This window comes from Podarcis filfolensis (genome assembly GCF_964270895.1).
Source record: "Podarcis filfolensis genome assembly, chromosome: Z".
NCBI lineage: Eukaryota > Metazoa > Chordata > Lepidosauria > Squamata > Lacertidae > Podarcis > Podarcis filfolensis.
In genome coordinates, this window is record NC_139617.1 from 25,232,687 (window position 1) to 25,248,706 (window position 16,020).

Consider the following 16,020-nt stretch of genomic DNA (forward strand, 5'->3'; position numbering starts at 1 on the left):
GTTGTTGTTGCTGCTGCTGCTACAGTTGCTGCATACCGCCCTATACTCGCAGGTCTCATGTATAAAATTTCAGTTTTAAACAGCTTTAATTTTGTTAAAAGGTTCTATTCTGCATGTTCTCCTGCAACAAGAGTTGGTTGCCTTCTGCACCCCGCCTCCCGGTAATAATATATAATCACATTACATAGGTAAAAGGTAAAGGATCCCTGGACAGTTAAGTCCAGTTGAATTTGACTATGGGGTGCAGTGCTCATCTTTGTTTTCAGGCTGAGGGAGCCAGCATTTGTCCGCAGACAGCTTTCCGGGTCATGTGGCTAGCACGACTAAACCACTTCTGGTGCAACAGAACAGTGACGGAAGTCAGAGCACACACAAACGCCATTTACCTTCCCACCACAGCAGTACCTATTTATCTACTTGTGGTGGTATGCTTTCAAACTGCTAGGTTGGCAAGAGCTGTTACATTACATATTACACTACCTTACATATTAACCTGCTCAAACCAAGAGCAAATGCTTCTATTTTCTTTGTCTATTCAGCCAAATATATATCATGATTCCAAATACATTTAATTAAGATTGCTATTATTCAATAATAAGGAACACTATTTTAGTGTTTGATAGCTTACATTGTTTTATAATTAATATTTTTGTCATTCAATAGTTTTTTCTTAGATTTGGGGGTGATACAAATGAGAAGTCAATACAACAGTCCATTGATAACAATGAAAGCATCCCCATTAAGGTTTCAATCAACAATTAAGTATGGGAAAGTTGTATAGATTGCATAAGAGTACAAATAAACAGTACTATGTCTGATAGACAGTTTCCAAATAAAGATGACCACAAAGGCTGTTTTAATTGCCATTCTTCTACACTGGTACTTCGGGTTAAGTACTTAATTCATTCCGGAGGTCCGTTCTTAACCTGAAACTGTTCTTATTTTAGCTAATGGGGCCTCCCGCTGCCGCCGGAGCACAATTTCTGTTCTCATCCTGAAGCAAAGTTCTTAACCCGAGGTACTATTTCTGGGTTAGCGGAGTCTGTAACCTGAAGCATATGTAACCCAAGGTACTACTGTATTACAAACCTTTTGGGCAGAGATAATGTTTGATCATATTTAGTAGCAATGGCCCTGTTTGTTTTATGAACACCCACCAAAAAGAAAAATACTGCGATCACAATATTCATTTTTCTAGTTACCCAAGCCACAAAACTGCATTTTTATATGAATGGCTGGAAAGGGAAAGCACAACTGGCTATGTCTGCAGCCTAAAACAATTAGGAATGTAGCATTGATGAATAAAAGTCAACTGACTATTTATATCCTGCCGTCATCCCTCTATGTTGGGACATAACAAAGCTTCATATCCTTATACTAACGTGCCTATTTTGGAAGATGACAAAAGAGTGATAGTGTGAAAGGTAAAAAAATATATAATGTCCTGCTCTTCAGTACTGCATGAGACAATGCTATTAAACCCTGTGGTGTTCAAATAATTGCTTTATATCTACAAATTGGCTAATTGCTGCCATATCAGTGACTGCTTTCCCAACATATACTGTATATACTAAATAGAAAGCTTACTTTTTACCCAACCAAGGAAAGCCACATGCATCAATTGGTTCATATGAGAACACAAAACATAGCTGATGTAGCCTTTTACCTCAAGCGGAAGATAACACTTTAATTTCCACTCTTATCATAATAGACAAGATGTAATATGCAACCTTGGAAGCTGCTAAGCAGTGAATCACATTTTCTTGGTTTTCTTTCTCTCTTTCTGCCTCCCCCCTCCCTTGTTACATCAGCATCAGGCCACATCCTGAGCCCAGCCTCCTGAGCTGCGTCTACAAAGGGGGCGTGAGAGGGAGGAGATTATGCTACTGAAAACCAATGACCAAAGGAAACCATCTGGTCTGAAGCCAGAAAGATGCTACTGATTCAGGGAAAGAATCACAAAGAACTGCTTACTTCTCATTCAGCTCCTGGGAAGGAGATACTCTAGCTGGACAAAGGCCAGAATCAGCTCACAGGGTTGTTTGTAATCCAGAATATAACTCTTTAAGGTACATTACTGACAATAAATATAACATCTCTTTCTCAAAAGCAACAAAATATAAACATTTGGTAATGCTAGAACTAAAAAAAGTGGCAGACAGGAGGTAGTGAAACGACAATCACAGCAGAGTGTAGCAACAGTGATGAACATATGCAGTGATAAGCCACATATACCTACACACACACCCATACCTGAGGCCCTAATAAAGGCAACATTCCAAATGCTATGCAAGTCAAAGTGCATTTCTCACAATGGCTACACAACACATACTGAATATTAAGGGTTTGCTTTTGTTTCTTTGCAAGACCCACCTCTTGCAAACTGTTAGAATTACAAAAGTAAAACTGTTCCAAATGGAACAGAATAATATAAATTTAACAGTTTTATCTGTTTTTATAATTGCATGCTATGTAGCTGTAACCTGCCCTGGGACCTTATGCTGAAGAGTGGGTAAGAAATTCTATAAGTAAAATAAATATGAAATAAACATCTGCTGCTGAGTTTTGTTAAGCCTATTCTATAGATCTCTCTGATATTAACAAAAATATTCTTAAATAACATGGGCCCACACATATTCACCCTACCACTGCAGCACCCCATTACAGATAAGAAGGCCATCTGGAATACCCTGAAATAAGCTGCCTCAGATTACATCTTGAAATCTGAGCCACTAGCCCTGATCGGCATGCATATGCTTCTCCAACTTGCAGGATCCAATCCCTATTTGGCCACACTTCATCAACTTTACAGATGCTTTCCTCCCCACTCCTCTGCCAATTCTACACTTCTTTTCAGTGTTGTGCACATGAACTTCATCCCAGGTGACCACCTCATACTCAGCGTTCAAAATTAGCCCCTTTTCAGCTGGCTATTGGCCACTTGCTACCAAGTAAAGATGCCTGGGTGCCAAGATGGTGCCTGACATCTCCACCATCTGGCTGGCTGGTGCATAGTAGCGGTTTTTTTGCTGCTGTGCTATGGCATGCGTCAGATTTTAGATGGAACTGATAATATACACAATTCATTTTCAGCTTTGTAATCTTGCAAAAAAAAAAGGCGCCTAAACATTCAGTTTGTGAGCCTGTAACCTAGGTTTAAGGCACCATTTGGCAAAAAATAATAATTATATCTGCTTCTAACACTGCTCATACTCCACTGTGATACTTTTTCAGAACCACACACCTATGTCGTCCCTTCCTATTCCTCTCCTTCTATTTTTTTGTTCTCTTATACTGTCGTCTAAATCTTCATTTCTGCTTTTCTTTCTCTCCTACTCTTCTGCTTCTACATCTCCCACTTTCCTAACAGTGTTGTCCAACTTTGCTTTCCTCGAAAGTCCATAAATATAAAGTGATCATCATAGCATGATTACCAATTTCCAAGAAATGAAAGTTCTGCATAGTTTAGCTAGGGAAAACACATGGTATCAAATAATTTCTCAACTTAGGTTACCAAATAGCCTGGGATTCATTTCACTGACCAAGACAGCGATAAGAATTAGATTGTCCCATACAAGCTAAATTGCTTTTAAAACAGATTACAATCCTAATGTTGCGAATATATCCCATGTTAGTTATAATTCTTCAAATTCATAATAAAACATATATAAATTGGTGTTATTCATAAACATCTTACACACAAATTTACGAATGTCTACTTGTAGTTAAGCCCCTTTGTCTTCAATGGGCTGGACTCCCAAGCATTAAGTGTACCCAGGATTGCACTCTTGTCTGGAAGTAAATTCCATTGAACTCAATCAGTTTACAGATGAATAGATATATAGGAAATTATGTTGTGGTTAAGTCTCCTTACCTAAATGTAGCCTAATGTGACAAACAATATACAAAAGAGGCAATTAAAAAATAATATAGCAGCAATTTATCTCCCTTCTGAGAACTTAAGTGCTGCCCACCGTTGATACAAGTATTTGTGCTGCTGAAAGTGAAAAATCCTATGACAACCCCATACAACCTCACCCACATCCACACAACCCATCCTTTCTGATGCAACAGAAAGAAAGTGAGCTCACAGATGAGTCCATCAACTCAAGCACAATGTAGCTTTCTCTTCTAAGCAAGATCATTATCAGGATAAAGGGAAGATCATTTTAACTATTATCTGTTTATCTTAAAATGGTCTCAAAGTATGTTATGACTATTAGATTATTATTTTGGGGAAGGGAAATAAATGGCACAGGAACCACCATTACCTAGCCCTTATAACTTCCTCTATCCAGGGTGAAACATGATGTGTGTGTGGCATTTCTCAGTTTTCTTGTAGATAAAAGTCCTCTGTCATGCATGATCTAGTTGAGATTCCTGCATTGCAGGAGGTTGGATTAGATGACCCCTGGGATCCCTTCAACTCTACAGTTCTATGATTCTATACATTTCCTTTTGCCCAAGCAAGGCCAACACATACTCTCACCAACTCCTGAATCCACAACGCACAGAATGTTTTGACTGGCAGGAAGATACAAAAATCTAGTGTTGATTTTCACAAGCAATAACCTTTGCCTTCCTCTGGGGTTTATGCCATCTCCCTATCTCCTGACAAAGTATCACACTAGTTACCCGCCCAATCTAACCTGTATACTAAAAAATACCGTCACTCAATCCAACCTTTGTGCGAGAGCCCTTAAAAATGGGCTGTGATATGCAGCCCTTTGTCCTTTCCATGCCAGACTACTAGTCCCTCACGTCAGGGTCCATTATCAATAATCAAAACCACTGCAACAGACGACCTATGGTGTGTTACTCATGAGACCAGAAGCCTGCTTTCTGGATTCCAAATTGTGTTTACACCAACCTCAAGAATTCTAGAAATCTCCTACATGCGTAACCACTGAGCGTATTCTACTGGGTGAAAGTGTGGGGGTAGATAAAAGCAGACTTCTTTGTTCCCTGGGAGTCAGATAAGTTGGGTACTGGCTGAGAAGTGCAGAGCGTGCTACCTCAGGATCCCTCTGAAAGCAATTGCTTCGTTTTCTCAAAATTCACCATGCCTGGGAGCTGAAAGAAATAATTGGCAGGTGCAATGGCAGCAATTACCTGATAGTTAAGACACCGCTGGCCTACTCTACAAAGCCGTTGTGCAAAGGAAGAGCAGAGCCAGGCTCTCCTAACCTTCCTGTTCTGTTATATGGCCACATGATCCAGAAAGCTGTCTGAAGAAAAATGGCAACTCCCTCGGCCTGAAAGCAGAGATGTGCGCCACACCCCATACTCAAATTTGACTGGACTTAACTGTCCAGGAGTACTTTACCTTTTTACCTTCTGTTACACGCCCTCGCCTTCTCCGTTTTATTTCCTCATCTTGACACTAATAGGAGGACTAAATACACCCGCTCCAGGGCTAACACAGTTTTAGGCCTTTTTGGAGGCATGTTAGGGAACAAGGGGGTATGATACAGTCAATACCTCCTTCAACATGCTTCATTTTCAGGATGAACATCTGCTCTACACAGGCATCAAGTACAGAGACTTCCTCAGCTGCAAGATCTTAGGACTGCACCCTTAGTCAATTAAGTGATTACATTAGCCAAGGCTGTAACCTGAAACATACTTACATGCAACCCCTAAACATACATGAACAAAGTGGGATTTATTTCTGAGTAAACATGCAGAGAGGATTGTACTGCACAAAGCATTCTGATTGGCTAAAAGGTGCTTCCACAATCAGATTTATTAAACATTTTAAAAACAAGCACTCTAATTAGCAACACCCTCTTGTCTTGTGGCATCATAATGACACACACATATATTGTCACATAAGCTTTCATCAACTATGGAAACTTATGCCACAATAGATCTGGTCATCTTCAAGTTACCTGAAGACCCTGTTGTTTTTGCTATAACAGACTACCATGGCAACCCCTCTAGAAGTTCTCCCTGAAGAAAAATTTTATCCTGTGCAAGAGAAAACAGAAGACCTATTCTGGGATACCTATTGCAGCCCAGGAATGCATCATCTAAATAAGAAAAGAAAGAGAACCCATTGTTTTTTCCTCATAAGCAATTATATGTAGATATAAGAGATTAATTTTAGCAGAATACATACATGCCTATTTAGAAATAAGGCCCTCTCAGTTCAGTAGTGTAGACTCCTAGGTAATTGGGAGAAAATTTTAGCCTAAATCAGTCAAAACTCATACATATAAACAGCAAAGGCAGCAATTTTACACTGCCAGTTAACTTAGAATTGTACTGCATGGAAACCAAATACAGTGGTACCTCTGGTTACGAACTTAATTCGTTCCGGAGGTCTGTTCTTAACCTGAAACCTGAGGTACCACTTTAGCTAATGGGGCCTTCCGCTGCCACCATGGTGCGATTTCTGTTCCCGTCCTGGGGCGAGGTACTGAACCCAGGGTACTACTTCCAGGTAGCAGAGTCTGTAACCTGAGGTGTTTGTAACCTGAGGTACCCACTGTACTGGAATCCTCTACCCACCTACCAAAAGTAAGCCCCCCCTGAACTCAATAAGCAGACATATAGAAGATTGCACTACTAGTTGAGTATTTGTATGAATTTTAACTGACCTGATTAATCTATGAAATGTGTATAAAATGTATGTGTTACACACACACACACACACACACACACACACGACTCAAGTGTGAGGGCCGCCATGTATACTGAGTTTCTGTAATGTTTTATTGATGTTATTGTGTTTTTTATTGATTTTTTTTAAAAAAAAACAACATTCAGAAGGTCAACAGGCAAACAAAAATGGCATTAATAACAACATATATTTGAAGTTTTGATGCCCAAGCAGAATATAAATCCTGTTGAATGGATTAACATTAAACATACAAACACAAATTTTAGGGCTCTCATTTGATTAAAGAAACCCTGGCTTAGGGAGGAAAGCAGTATGCCCTTTCCCTGCCAGAGAACCACATTTCTTCTCATGGACAACCATTTGGGAATATAGCGGTATGGCCAGAAGCAAAAGTGTGAGGAGGAGGAATGCAATCCTTACTTTTCTAGGCTGCATCACAGCCATGCAAATTCACAAAGAGGTTTCCATACACACACCCCTACATCCTACCGGCAAGCGGCTTTGAGGATGTACACCTGTCTAGGCAAAAGTAGCGCCACCTGAGTAGGGGTTCCTACCCCTGCCGATTAATCGGATGGCCTTGAGCTGATTGATCTACCGCTACATCCCACACTGAGGGGAGGGCAGGGGGTCAGTGAGGCTGAGGGGGAAATGGGTGGCTCAGAGAAAAGGGAAGCTGGGCAACGCAGGTGGCGTGTTAATAAAGGCGAGGACAGAGGAAAGCGACCCGAAAGCCAGCTTTGAAAGAAAAGGTGAAGTGAGATCCCCGCTTCCTGCTTCTACCCGACCGGGGAAAGAGCTTTCATCCCCTTTGGCGACGGCTGGAGGGAAGGAAGCAAACTGTCTTTCGTAAGGGCCACGCAGCATCACTCACCAGTCACCTCATGCGGCGAAAGGCAGAGGCGACTCCTTTCCGGCACATATATATGTACCCTATATATAGGGTGGGCAGGTGAATAATCTCTCCCAAATAAAAATGGGCGGGAAGCGATCTCCTCCCCCCCCCTTAAGAAGCGGGGCGCCGCCAGGCGAATCTCACCGTGATGTGGGGCGGGGAACGAGCGAGAACTCTTTCCTGTCCCCGGCTGCCGTAACCGAATCTCTCCTCTCCCGCAACTGAAGCCGGTCCGCTGCCCGCCTCACGCTGTTTAAAATGGCTGAGGGGGGAAAGAAAGCGAAGCAAGACCACGGGAGAGGAGGCGGGGGCCGAGCCGGCTGAGGTAACACGGGGGAGGGGAATTCAGGGGGAGGAGTGGGTGTGTGCCCCGGCGCGTGGACCAATCCGAAGCCTCGCTCCGCTGATTGATGCGAAGGGCAGCCTCACAGAAAGGAGGAAGGGAGGGCGCGAGCGAAAGAGAGAGAGAGTGGGTGGGGAGGTTTGGTGGTGGTGACAGCGGAGCCGGCGGTGACGGTGTTGTCGTCTTCGTCGACGGCGTCGGCTGCTCAGGCGGCTGGAGGGTGAGGTGATGGGCTGGAGGCTGGCGAGGTAGGAAGAGAGCCTCGCCCAGAGAGGTGGCGATGTTCTCTTCAGAGGTGGCGGTGGGCGAGCGCGAGGTCTGACAGGAATTCAAGCTATTCTCTCGATCTGGGTTGTTGGTTTTGGTTTTTTGACCGCCAACGTATAACAGATCAGACGTATATATGTCTCTCATAGGTTTATTTATTAAATTTCTATACAGCCCTTCATCCAAATTATCTTATTAAATTTCTATACAGCCCTTCATTCAAAATATCTTTGTGTGTGTGTGTGTGTATGAACATTTGTGCCCCGCTCTAAAGTAGTCAGAAAGGCTGCCAGAGCAGCATACATAGTCAGTTAAAACAAAGCAGACCCTACCCTCAGGGTAACAACAACAACAATAAAGAAAAAGTACACCGCACACAAGGAAAAAGGGACAGGGAGGGAAGAGGAAAATCAAAACAAGTTTGTGAGCTTGCTTGCTAGAATGGTACATGCCTTGGTTATCTCCCGCTTTGACTGCTGCAATGAGCTTCTACATGGGGCTACCTTTGAAGGTGACTTGGATACTACAATTACTCCATAATGCAGCTGCTAGACTGGTGTCTAGGTGTGGCCACCAGGACCATATAACACCAATCCTAAAAGACCTATGTTGGCTCCCAGTACATTTCCATGAACCATTCAAAGTGTTGGTGCTGACAATTGAAGCCCTAAATGCCCTTGGCCTTGTATATCTGAAGGAGTGATTCCACCCGTCATTCAGCCTGGACATTGAGATCCAACTCCAAGGCCTTTCTGGCGGTTTGCTCATTGGGAGAAGTGAAGTTACTTGGAACCAAGCCAAGGGCCTTCTTGATAGTGGGGCCTGCTCTGTGGAATGCCCTCCCATCATATATCAAGTAGATAAATAACTGACTTTTAGAAGACATCTGAAGGCAGAATGTGTAAAGGAAAGTTTTTAATGTTTAACGGTTTATGGTTTTTTAAATATTTTGCTGGGAGCCGCCCAGAGTGGCTGGAGCAAAATTGTAATTGTTCATTAACAGCAACAATGATAATTTTGGTACACAAAAAATCATCATAAAAGGACAAATCAAACAGTGGCTCCCCCCAGTTAAATTAATTTAAGGACACAGTGAAATATTCAAGAAAATTACTTCATGACCCCCAGTTAAGTTAAGAGCACAAGAAAATTAAGTGAAATCTAACTGGATAATCATGTGAGTTAAATCCATTAGCAGTACTATGAACAATGTAACAGTGCAATAAAATTGTAGGGTGTATGGGGTGTTAGGGGAGGAGTAGTAGCTCTGGTGGGGAATACATCATGCTCTATCTGGGATAAATTGCCCTCCTTTGATCCCTACCCTGCACTCAACTCTCACCTGTGGCTCCTAGAAGCTGTCAGCATGCGACTGCGGTCACACCCCAGTGTGGTTGCCATATTTTGAAGAGTAAAAAAGATGATGCTATGACGGCCATTCAAAGGAAATAAATGCAATTTGTCTCAAATTTTACCCCTGAAAAAGAGTGTGTCCTGGAAAAAGATGACACATGGCAACCCCCAGGAAATTGCTTCAACTGGCCAGCTAAACCAGGTGAGGGTAGCTGATTGGTCTCAAACCCTCATAAGTTAGTGACTTCCCCTGCATGAGAAGATAGACTCTAGAAGATTGAGCAGACAAAACCAATAGAGGGCCAATGGTCAAGGAGGTTTCTGCATGTGCTGTAGAGAGAAGTGAGGGGCAGATGGGGCTTATCAACCTGGGAAGGTAGTCTATCTAGGAGAATGAAAACTTTGACCCTAAACCTCCTCTGCTTTGTGGGATATCTTTGGAAGAAGAAAATGCTAAGGAGTAAACCCTACACAAATCTAGAGTGGAGTCCCTAAGATGGTTGGATGGTACCTTGTATGCCTCCTGTCAACTCCTGCAGCCAAGCTAGTGCCAACTGTATTGCTATTCATTCCTTTGGACTACATCACCAAGGCTGAGAAGGAGGCAGCTAATAATAATAATAATAATAATAATAATAATAATAATAATTTTATTATTGATACCCTTCCCATCTGGCTGGGTTTCCCCAGCCACTCAGCCTAGGACTCCATTCACCCTGTTCAGGCGTGTGCCCTGGGGAGGTTCACTTTGGTGCTAACGCAACAGTTTGACTTCACCTCCAGAGGCTCACTCACTGTCTCTTGAGAAAGAGGGATACCAACACAAAACACAATAAAATCATGTAAACTTGATGTCGCCACAACCAATAATTTCTTGAAAACCATGATAAACTAGTGTAAAATCTCAAGCTATTAAACAAAATTATGTTATTCAAAATTATGATGGAAACACAGAATCTTGGATCATAAGATATATTTACTTGGACCGCAATCTGGTATTCATTTTCATTGGGAAAAGGCCAGTCTAATTTGGTGTGGCTTACTTCCGGCTAGACATGTATAGGATTTCACTATTAAGTAAGTTCAGTGAAGGAAAGTTTCCCACCCATTCCTCCCCACAGCAGTCCCCTGTGCCGAATCCCTCATGTTTTCATTTATTGCATTTATATCACACCTTTTTCTTGCAAGGAGCTCAAGGATCCCCCTTCCTCTTTTTCTATAGTTCTATTTACCCACTGTAGAAAAAAGAATGCAACAGCTATCCCTGCCCCCACCCCCCACCCCAAAGCATGTTTGGGTGAAAAACTGGAATTTGTGAATGTAAAAGGATATAGACTTGGCTCTGGTACTGAATCAGGCATCAGAAATGGGGACTCAGCTGGGTTAGAAACAGCTTAACTAACCAAATGCACCTGGAGCAGTGAATGTTCACATGGGGAAGCCACACAAATAGTGTCACATAGTGACTTTGCATCTTTCCCAGTTAACAATGGATGATCACCAAATGGGTATCAGAGAATGTGAACTGATTAGAGATGCTTTATACATTGTCCAAGTACAGACCCTCCAAGTATCCCAATTTTCCAGAGACGTCCCTAATTTAGAAAAGCCGTCCCAGTTTCTGATTTGATCCTGAAATGTTCTGCTTTTCCTTAGGACATCCCTATTTTCATTGGATAAATGTTGGAGGGTATGGAATTATCCAACCCCCGAGCCATCTGAAGGCAATCCTGTATAGGGAAGGTTTGTTTAATGTTTTATTATGTTTTTATATATGCTGTAAGCTGCCCAGAATGGCTTGCGCAACCCAATAAGATGTGTGGGGTATAAATAGTAAAATTATCATTATGGAATGGGACGTCCCTATTTTCATCAGAGAAATATTGGAGGGTAGGCAAGTAATTAACACAGTACCCAAGTGGAGAGAATATGTATATCAGCCAGTCAGTGCACACACCAATTAATGTTGATACTCATACAGATCAGCAATGCATATGGTGGTTGCATAGGAAGCAGAAACTGCACAGTTAGACTACTGAATAAGGTAACAGCTTTTCTGTGCAACCCTGTTCTTGTTTACTCAGAAGTAAGTTTTACTTTTCTCAGTTGGGCCTATTCTCTAGAACGTGGGTGAGCAGATCTTAGCCTTGTAGGATTAACGTTGGGGTTTTTGCCTTTTTAAGTTTATCCCTGACATCCACTTCAAGATGCAAAATAGTGGCTCAGCCAGATGGCTATGAAATAGAGTGCTTCTGAACAAATGCTCAGCCCAGGAATTTGAGATCAGTACCAGAACCAAGCTTACAAATACTTTCAGAGAAAAAAATCACTTCGGGTTTTCCCCCAAGCATACATTTTCAGCAACCTAATATTATGTGGAGGCAAGCTTTTCAGTTGTTTCTATTGTTAGACAATTGGAAATCGATGTCACCTGAAGATCTACCAGTAGATGCTAATCTTCCTTCTTCCCACCAACACGGACCTAGAAAGTGTGTTTGGATTTCAGCTTTAAACACCTACTATTTGTAGCACGGAGAGAGGCAGGTATGTATTGACAGTTTCAATGACATTTAAATCAGATCTGTTAGCTTAATATCCAGATTCCTCATTATTAAATCAAAGTCCACGGATGTCTGTTATTTGTATACTGTAATTGCAGCTCAATGCAGTTTAGAAATATAGATCCACTACTTAATCATACAATAAACTTCCTTGTGGGTTATTTTTAAATGTGTGAAATTGAAAAAGGGAAAAATAAACCCTTTTGCTCATCTTTAAGATTAATTTTTTACTCTAAACTTTCATTTGAGAAGTCACTTAATGAAATTGGTGGTTGAACTCTTTCGTAAACTCAGTAACTTGAGACTCATGAGAAAAGAGTGGGAAATGGAAACTAAAGTGTTGATATAAGAGGAACTAGAAAATGCAGCTAGGACAGATCTTTGTGCTAAAATGCACATTGTAAAAAAATAATAATCTAAGTATTTATTTATTCCCATAGACGTTTTAAAATTCTGGATTAGTGGCCTTGTACACACTGGTATGAAATATTGTGTGCTCAATAGACTGGTTTGGCATGCAAATAATTGAAACTTGAACTCTTCCCATGATTTCATCCCCTCAACTTCCAGTTTAAAGACATGACCATATTTGGTGTAGGACTTCAGAACTGATTCTTTGGGGTTGAAGTTACGTACAAGATGTTATCAAATGAAAAGGAAGAACACAGTCAACAAGGCTTTGTTTTTCTGCTGTATATAGCACACAGAGGATGAGGAATCTCTCCCCACCCCCATTTCATCCAATCTGAGATCACAACAGTCACAGTTCCTTTCTGACTACATAGTAAAAAAACCAAAAAACTGCAGCAAGCTATAGTGGAATTTAGTGATTCATTCAGAAATCAAAATGTGATTCTAATTGTTTTGGATGAGTATGCCAAATCCTTGAACTGTTTTGGGAAATACCAAGGCAAAATTGTTAATTGATTCCTAAGGTTTAAGCGCACATTCCCTGCCTAATCCTTGAATGAAAACCCCACTTTCTACCTCCTCTCCCCTTTCTGTTACAACAGTGGATGGGTGTGTAGTCAACATCCAGTTAAATCCTTCCTTATTCTTTCATGTGAGACAGAAATGCAATCTTAGCTTACAAGGTTGCATATATTATTAGCATGAGTGGATATGGTTGTCAGATACTGGATTTTTCATACCAGGCTTGCTGGATCATGTCAAGGGCCTGTCTAGTCCAGCATTCTGTTATCACTATGGTCAAATGGATGCTTATGTCAGGCCTGCAAGCAGGATTTGAGCACAAAAACACTCTTCCCATTGCACTTCCAAGCAGCTGGTATTCAATGGCATTCTGCTTTTTTTGCTGCGCAAACTTTTCTCCCTCTTTTGGTTCATTCGCATTACCATTTGCCCTGTAATTTCTAGGCACGGGTCCAAAAGGTTCTCCCTTTGTCCTGTGTCCAGAAATCATGGGACAAGTGGAAGTGTGGATGAGCCCTTTTTGTGAATAGTTTGTAAATACACCTTTGTTTCGTTTGCTGTTCTGTCATACAAGTGCACTAAAAAAAAAAAAAGAAGCGGACTACTTGTGCATGTAGTACCAGGTTTAACTCCTAGCTCAGCCTTCCTCAGCCTGGTGCTCTCTAGATATTTTTGACTACAACTTCTGTGAGCTCCAACAAATATGGCTATTGTTACAGGATAATAGGAGCTGTAGTACAAAACATTTGAAGGGAACCGATTTCTTCTTCTTCTAAGAGTAGTCTCTGGTAAAAAGGCTGGAAAATACATTTTCCTGAAACTTGAATAGCCTCTGCCCAGCAGAGTACACAGTACCGTGCTAGAACTGACTCAGGATAAAGAAATTATGCCACACATATCTGTAATGTGTTCTTCAGAACCTCTTTGTTAACTAAAGAAGCAATCCAGCCTTTATAAGGCAGTGGGTCATTTCCATGGCCTTAAGTGGAAAGGTGAATTGTACAGTGGTACCTCGGGTTAAGAACTTAATTTGTTCTGGAGGTCTGCTCTTTACCTGAAACTGTTCTTAACCTGAAGTACCACTTTAGCTAATGGGGCCTCCTGCTGCCGCCGCACAATTTCTGTTCTCATCCTGAAGCAAAGTTCTTAACCCGAGGTACTATTTCTGGGTTAGTGGAGTCTGTAACCTGAAGCGTCTGTAACCCGAGGTACCACTGTATTGTTAATTGAACAGTAAGACTTCTTACTGCTTTCTGAGGGCCAAAATAGCTAAACTACAGGAAATCTGTGATCATATTCCCCAATGTTTTTTGGATTCAGATCCCAAATTGGATCTAGTCTGCAACACTAAAACGAGATATGATCCTTCCCCTCATACTGTTTGCTCAATCTAAATTGTGTGCACACGAACATAAACAAGTTGCTGTTTGTCCCATTGAGTGTCGAGGACCCCCAAGACACCCCCAAATAAAACACGGTTCACACATCATTTTTGTTTTGGTTTTTGGCATAATTTTGGCCACAACTTTATTGAATTACAGTATGTGAGTGGTTGCTTAGGCATTGGTTAGCGACTGTCTGTTCCCACTTGGAGGTAGGAACAGAACCGACAACCACACCCGTGTGGAAGTCAGTAAGGGCAAACAATTTTGGGGAGAGAATAAAGCTGGGTGCCAGGCTCTCACCTTTCCCCAAATGCTCCCAGGGGCTCTTGTGTGGCCCTGGCCCTTTGCCAGGGATTCGGACAAAAGCATGGCGAGCCCCTGGATTCCTTTAACGGAATACCCTTGCAGAAGCAGCATTGGAGGAGCAGGCACAGCCAACCACAATCCCTCCACCAACCAAAAATTAACCAATGCCTAACCACAACCTTACAAGTTGTGATGATTTGCTACGCAGTAGGCAAAACCCAAATGGCACTAGCCAATCAGCCAAATAGTAAAATTCTTCCGGGCCCCCACTCTAAAGCAGACACCCCCATGACAAGAAGAAGAAGAAGAAGAAGAGGAGGAGGAGGAGTTTGGATTTGATATCCCGCTTTATCACTACCCTAAGGAGTCTCAAAGTGGCTCACAACCTCCTTTTCCTTCCTCCCCACAACAAACACTCTGTGAGGTGAGTGAGGCTAAGAGACTTCAGAGAAGTGTGACTGGCCCAAGGTCACCCAGCAGCTGCAGGTGGAGGAGCAGGGAAGTGAACCCGGTTCACCAGATTACAAGTCCACCGCTCTTAACCACTACACCACATTGACAAGGCATAGCAAGGTCAGTGTGAACAAACCCTAAAGAAAGGGAGGGTGGGCGAGTAATCCAATGTGCGCAGCGAAAAGAGGAAGCTCAACGCTGCACATAGGGACCTATATAGCACCCCCATCAATCAAATAAAATTGCAACAATAAATTTTCCCCAGCAACATTGGAGGTGCCCAATCAAACTCATGGCCATCCAAACTAACCCACCCAGCAACAGGGGAAGTCATGGTTACTCCCACCACAACACGTGCTCTCTATGAAGGAGAACCCACTTTGGAGAAAACATTTCCATATAGGCACAGAATAGTTAATGTTAAGTTGTGGGTGAACATATCAGACGACACAGTGATTCTTCAAACAGCTCTTGTTCATTCAGAGGCCAGAACAGAACTGAACAGCAAACAGCTCAGCTGGCCTGCTTTTATAGGCAGCCGGCTATCAACATTGTAGCAACAACAACCCAGGGTTTCCCACTTAAAGTAACCGACGTGGACCTGAGTGAAAACTATATGCACGATACTCCTGGTGGCCAGGGTGAGAACTTCAATACATATCAGTTAAAGACGGGAAGGGAGATTTATATCGGAAAGTGACATTGGAGGAACAATTAACCCTACTCGTCCAGCAGACCAGCATATAGGCCCATTTCATTACTGTATAGTTGCCTAAAACCTAGGTAAATTTGTAGCATCATGTCTGCTTTTCTAAGCAGCTCTTTTTGTTATCTTCTTTGTCTAAGGGAACACAATTAAATCAAAGGCAATCAACATGACTGGCCTTAGAGACGATGTG

General features: G+C 42.0%; 2 protein-coding genes across 10 annotated transcripts in view; one reads left to right on the forward strand and one right to left on the reverse strand.

Annotated features, from left to right (window-relative positions):
- ACSL4 (acyl-CoA synthetase long chain family member 4) overlaps positions 1–16,020 on the reverse strand; it is an 81,238-nt gene that overhangs the window by 41,126 nt on the left and 24,092 nt on the right. For 2 of the 7 annotated variants that reach the window (XM_083595949.1, XM_083595944.1), the window contains exons 1-2: positions 7,665–7,833; positions 3,875–6,032 (exon numbers count right to left, since the gene is read on the reverse strand). The exons of 2 other annotated variants lie outside the window; for them this stretch is intronic. The gene's annotated coding sequence lies outside the window, so the exon portion shown is untranslated. Of the gene's footprint in view, positions 1–3,874; positions 6,033–7,664; positions 7,848–16,020 lie in introns of those variants that run through there. 3 more of the 7 variants (XM_083595946.1, XM_083595947.1, XM_083595948.1) reach the window with 2 other exon arrangements.
- The window catches only part of LOC310754326 (uncharacterized protein), a 33,315-nt gene continuing 25,304 nt past the window's right edge, over positions 8,010–16,020 (forward strand). Inside the window, exons 1-3 of one of the 3 annotated variants that reach the window (XM_083596174.1) lie at positions 8,010–8,083; positions 9,489–9,685; positions 15,607–15,762. In XM_083596174.1, coding sequence (XP_083452300.1) covers positions 9,583–9,685; positions 15,607–15,762 — 259 coding nt within the window. In that variant the 5' untranslated portion in view covers positions 8,010–8,083; positions 9,489–9,582. Of the gene's footprint in view, positions 8,112–9,488; positions 9,686–15,606; positions 15,763–16,020 lie in introns of all 3 variants that reach the window. The other 2 variants (XR_014543706.1, XR_014543707.1) reach the window with 2 other exon arrangements.